Here is a 6,074-nt window from a genome sequence, read left to right as displayed (position 1 = left end):
ATTTTTAGTATATTTCATCCTGTAGCTATGTCCTGCTTCACTGAAATATATTATGACATATACTCTAAAAAGCTGTTTAAACAACATATCTAACCTATCATATGTAACATAGATTTCTAAACATAACTAGACATCACTTTTCAACCAAATTTAGCCCAGTTTTAACCTACACATCTCTGCATCTTTTTACCTGTAAATCACTAAAGCGATTTTTATTAGATGGTGAGTCCCTATTTAATGTCACTGTCTAATTTGCTACCAACCCAAAATGATTGCATGTCCTTTGTGAACTCTAGTAACCAGTCTCTAAAAGTTCCCTAGTGAGTCTCTGTTGAGTCTCCGGGGTCCGAGGCTCAAGTTCATGCAGCACTTTTTCTCAATTATCTCAAACTCCGCCACTTCATTGCTCTCACAATCCCTTTACTTCTTGTTCTGACCGTGCAGGATGAAACTAAATCTAACACTCCTTGGTCCCAGGATGAGAGATTAAATTTCTCACCTCCAAGCTTTTAGAAAAGATGAAGATTATCCCAGTTCAGTGTTACTCCATTTACTTCCCACGGCTCATTCATGCTACTTACTCCTGGACTGCGCCCTAAGGGGAGAGCCTTGGTCCCAGATTGCGCTTTACATTTTACAATCAAGTTTTGACAACTCTTAGAGTTGAGTTGCCTGACACTCTGTGTCTCCTTTCCATTCTTCTCCTGGCGTAGGTAGTCCTGGGATGAGAACTGATCTCAGGCTGAGCCTTTGCCCCAGACTGCACATTTAAGTTTAAGAGCCCCTGTTGGCTTAGACAGTTGTCTCATATTCTAATACCTCTTTGCTGCCCATCATGCTACTCCTGTACTGTATCCTGGGGCTGACGGCTGATGTGGTCTCCAGAAGCAGAATGGTCTTGCGGAGGCGCCGATCGATAAAGTGCGCATCCCAGGCCGGGTATCGCTTTCTTGGGAGGTCGATCCGTATCACAGGGCCCTCCTGTGCACGGGATGAAGAGGAGGTCCTGTGAAGGAGTGCAGGAGAGGAGGAAGGGGAGGGACGAACTTGGAAGACAGGCAGGCAACTGTCCCTGTCTCTGTCCTTGTCTCGCTCCCCGGGAACTGGCTCTCCCGTGTCTTTAGTCCTGGGGAGAGTCCTTGGAGGGCTGGTAATGACCATGTCTGTTTGGGACCCTTGGGATGGGGTGAGACAAGCATCAATCACTCCTGCCACCCCTCCTGCACCCACCACGCCCTCGTCCACACACCCACCCCACTGTGAGCCCAGAACAGGCCCGTCAGGGTGCAGCCAGCAGTAGTACACCAACATGAAGAAGGTTCCCAGGGCAAAGCTGCAGGCTACCAGGCACACCACCACCAAGGCGTATGAGTCGGAGGTGTGCGGGCCACGGTAGGTGTACCAGGCGGCGGTCAGTGCCACATTCTCAGCCAGCGTCACAGAGTAGTAGACGGTCATACGGAAACGGCTCGGACCTTCCTTGACATTGAACCAGCAGAAGATGTAAATGATGCCCACCACCATGTTGTAGATGATTTCCTCCCACTTGGACATGCAGAAGTCAGTCTCTCCTTGGATGATCCAGAAGGTCATGACACACCTGAAAGACAATAAACAATACTGTTGGTAACATTGCTTTGCCTCCAGTGAATTTTGTGATGACTAATAGTAATGTGGTAAATAATATTGGAAACTTGACCTGACAATAAAAGTATAGTATACAGATAGTAACATGAATTGGATTATTTCTACACTATTACTACTACTAAACAGCACAGGACTATGACACCACCTTATAGGGTGGTAAGAAGGTAAGAAGAGACAACCAGACAATTTTTTCATTGCATATTTTACATCGGGGAGGATTTTTCCAGGTTACATGTATTTTGATCGGAGCCAAATGGACTTCATGGGTAGCCTTAAAGATACTTAATCCATGAGATTTGACGAGTCCTGATGATGCACTTTTATACAAGAATGGTGTTATTGATGGATATTCATAATTCCCAGACTCCCAATGAATTTTCACTCGTAAATAAGTAATATCAAAATCGAATGAGCAGATTGACATGAAATTTACTGATCACATTTATGCTCTTTTTGATTTTTGTATACAACTGTACATCTCATATAGCATAACTTAACAAAAATAAATTGATGCTTTACATTGCAAGTCTTGTTAATTAAACCTACAGACGTTAAATATGCTGTTTGCTAGGGGACATATTTAGCTGTCAGTCGAAATTACGAAGCCTCTTGGAGTGGAGAAATGCGTTCAAGACACCACACCAAGATGTCTTTGACAGTTTATAATTCGAACTGAAATGTAATGTATTTTAAGTCAGTTAAATCAATGATCTGGGGTTAAATTCATGTCTCAAGATAAGACATTGATAAGAAATCTCTGCTTACAGAGACCACATTCTTTCAGCACCAATTTCATCTGTAAATAATCACAATGAATGGGGGGGCGGGGGGTTATAAATTAGCCACTACAAAGTGTTCTTCCTTGAGGGAAAGAACCTGCGAAGTGCAGAGAAACTGTTGTGATTTAATACGGTCTATGAGCAAGAACCAAGACAATAAAACACATCAAGGGGAGAGAAAAAAAACAGTTGTAACATAATTCTAATGATAGCAGAAACTCCATTCTGCTGGTTGAGCATTGCTTTCTTCTGTGCACTCTTACCAGTCATGAAAACTAATCTAAACTGATAAAAGTATTTTCAGGACTCTTAAGGTTGCGAACTTACACCTGAGGTTGACCTGGAAGACAGTTTCTGATAACATACTTGTGTATTTGCTTGTATTTTAAAAACAGCAAAAAGAATTAGCTGATTAAATGGCTTATGGTAAAATAATATATATCTTCTTTGTGTGGAAAACTTTTTACCGAAATACATTGCCGTTTACCACATATGCAGTAAAAGATATTCTTCTTCTTTTTAGGCTTTAATCGATTGAATATTGTATCTGATATTTCTGTTGAGATATACGATCATACAATATTTGTTTAATGCCAGTGCATCTGTCAGTGGTTGAGTATAAATTGGTATTACACAGTCAAAGAAAACCTTTTTGTTCTGAATACTAGAACTGAGAAAAAGGACCTTGAGTTTCCTTGTGATAACTATTAAGATAATCATTTTCTAAAATCAGCTTCTCATTGTAAACCCAGACTCAGGTCACATATGGCGCACCAGTGGCTGACGATGAATATGCCGAAATAGAGCTGGAAGACGGAGGCGAAGAGGGCAAAGGCCACGGTCCTCGCCCCAATGGTGAAGAAGTGCCACAGCATCTGGGTGATCACAGCCTTGTAGGACATGGGCAGCTTGTCGTCGCGGGAGTCCCGCAGAACCTTCTGGTAGGAGGCAATCATCCAGGCCAGAGAGACCAGGGAGGCAGAGGCAGAGAGACCTGGAGAGACAGATGAAGAAAGAGACAGAGTGATAAAATAGGAAGGAGGAAAGGAAGATGGTAAATGGACTGCACCTGTTTGATGTATTCTATGGTTTCACCATTTTAACCCCTTACTGTATGTAGGAAGGAAGGTATGCAGGAAATTTCATGACAATCTGTTTATCTTATCATGAATTATGTGCAAAGTTGCACAAAAGAAAGGTTGAGCGGTCACCAAAAACACAAGGAATCATTGTCCAGGGATCATCAGTATCACTATTAAATTTGATGACGAGTATAAAATTTGGCCAGTATTTCAGATATGTCTTTCTGGACCAGAAAAAATTGAACAACTGCTAGCAAACATCACACAATGGAAAAAAGACTTCTATTATCTTCCAGTGGAACTAATAGCGTAATTTCTCAAAGTCGTGAATGCACGACTAATCAATTGATGCTAAAATGCTAACTTAGCACCTTCAAATGACATATCAGTGATACATGTTGAGTACTCTTACAAGTTATTACAACATTACAAGCGAAACAAACCATTACCTATAAACACACGAAACAATGTAATATTTCCTCCTAGCTCATTCAAACAGACCTGAACCAGTTTCCACTGAAGTCAAATTATCATTAGCCCACACACATAACTGTGAAGCCCGCCGCGAGCTGCCCAGAACGCAGTTTAACACATTAAACATTCATGTGTGTTAATCATGCAGTCTTGTCTCAAATTAGCCATGAATCACACTGAGAAGGCATTAAAATTTGACTGAGCTGCACCGACTTTTTGAGAGCTTAACAGGATTTACCATTAAGAAACCTTGGTGCATTAGAAATAAGAACATTTACTTTGTTGGTAGTTGTATCTAGTTTGTAGTTGCCTCACAAATGGAAACTTGCTCAAGATAGGACCTTTGGCACTTTTTGTGAGTTTCACGGCATATTCAGTTGATTGCAATCTGCAACTTCAGGGCTAGATGCCACTAAATCATACACACTTTTTAATACCAAGAACATCGTTTAGTTGATATATTTTTCCTCTCATTAACCCAACCTGAGTTTACAATTCAAAGCAATGACATGAGAAGATTCCAGGAAGGCAGTGTAGGAAAATAAACCTAACCAAAGCAGCTATACAAGAAATGAACCCAAAACAAAAGGGATTATGGGTAGAAAGAGACAGATGCAGTTTGTTGTGCTTGGAAAGCCCAGCAAATCCAAGCATTTGGAGAAACTGGAACCAGCAAATGTTTGGGATTTGTACTTAGCAGATGACTTGAATAATTAATTGGCAACTAATAGTTATTTAATTTCATCGATTGACTGATGGATTAATCAATACACTTTTCTTATATAGACTGTATATAATGTAAATGCCCCAAAACATGAATGCCTATCAGCAGATGATAGGTTGCCAAAATAGACAGAAATGTGTGTGTGTGCTCTGAGACTTGTATCTGTGTGAGGACTTTTTAGACCTTGAAAGACAGAGAGGACATTTTGCTAAGTAAGAACATTTTATCTGGTCCTTACTTCTTGAAAGGGCTGTTTGAGGTTTAAGACGTAATTTTAGGGTTAATGTTAGAACTACTTTTAAAAGTCTAGCGTGTAACATTTAAGAGGCTCTGTTGGCAGAAATTGAATATAATATGCATTGGTATGTTTTCAGTTGTGTATAATCAACTGAATATAAGATAGACTTTATTGATCCCACACTGGGGAAATTTACTTGTTACAGCAGCTCCGAATATAACATAGCAGATAGAAAAAAAGAAATACACATTAAATAACAAAAGAAAAAAGAAAAAAATAGAATTAAGGTTGTATGTACACTATATTACAATGTTTTTATACAGATATATGAATTGTGCTTTTGTTACCTGAGTTGTGATCTGCAACTACACCGCTAGATGCCACTAAATCCTTCACACTGGACCTTAACGTTAAGGTTAAGGTTCCTTTGGTGGAACTCCAACTTCCACCGCAGGGTTAAGTTCTGGACACATTATTCAAGCATTTAAAAAAATTTAAAAATCTGCAACCACAAAACAGTTTGTTTTTTGTTAATTGTGCTTTGACACATAAACATGGAGTTACAGAAGAACGTATACGACAGATGGACCAACGACAAAGTTGTTGTATAGTCGTGTGCAAAAATGACATCCAAAAACAGCCATCCTTTTTTCATATGTCAGTGGACTATTTTGCCTAATCTTCACAGGTCTTTAATGCGAGGTAGAAACACAGACAACAACAGGCTGGAGGAACCTTTTAGGTCCTTGCAAAGTAGTTCCTGGGACTAAAAGTTTGGAGTACAGTTTTAATTACTCTAACAGCTGCTCTGGACCATGGTTGGAGACTTCTAGTTTGGAGGCTAATTCAGCCTGGTTAGGTAACATAGCTTCATGGATGTTGGTAGATAGACCATGTTAAACATAAACATGTTTTAATGAACATGAACTCTTCTGTGGCAGTAAACACAGCACAAGATAGTCAGGCTTAATAAACAGTAATAGTAACTTTGGCACGATAAACCTAATACTACGTAGCTACTGGCTCTCCCCCCACACACACTTGGAGCCTAGCCTCTCACAGGAGGGCCGCTAACATGTATTCACACAGATGGTCTCTCTAAGGGCCATAAATGTGCTTCTAGTGACTGT

General features: G+C 40.2%; 1 protein-coding gene across 1 annotated transcript in view; it reads right to left on the bottom strand.

Annotated features, from left to right (window-relative positions):
• xkr7 (XK, Kell blood group complex subunit-related family, member 7) overlaps positions 1 to 6,074 on the bottom strand; it is a 7,388-nt gene continuing 1,314 nt past the window's right edge. Inside the window, exons 2-3 of the mRNA XM_035656019.1 lie at positions 3,201 to 3,420; positions 1 to 1,600 (exon numbers count right to left, since the gene is read on the bottom strand). Coding sequence (XP_035511912.1) covers positions 793 to 1,600; positions 3,201 to 3,420 — 1,028 coding nt within the window. The 3' untranslated portion in view covers positions 1 to 792. The remainder of the gene's footprint in view (positions 1,601 to 3,200; positions 3,421 to 6,074) is intronic.

This window comes from Morone saxatilis, unplaced genomic scaffold, assembly GCF_004916995.1.
Source record: "Morone saxatilis isolate NCDOM2014 unplaced genomic scaffold, NCSU_SB_2.0 Contig15, whole genome shotgun sequence".
Taxonomy (NCBI): Eukaryota; Metazoa; Chordata; class Actinopteri; family Moronidae; genus Morone; species Morone saxatilis.
This window is presented reverse-complemented; position numbering and strand designations above follow the sequence as displayed.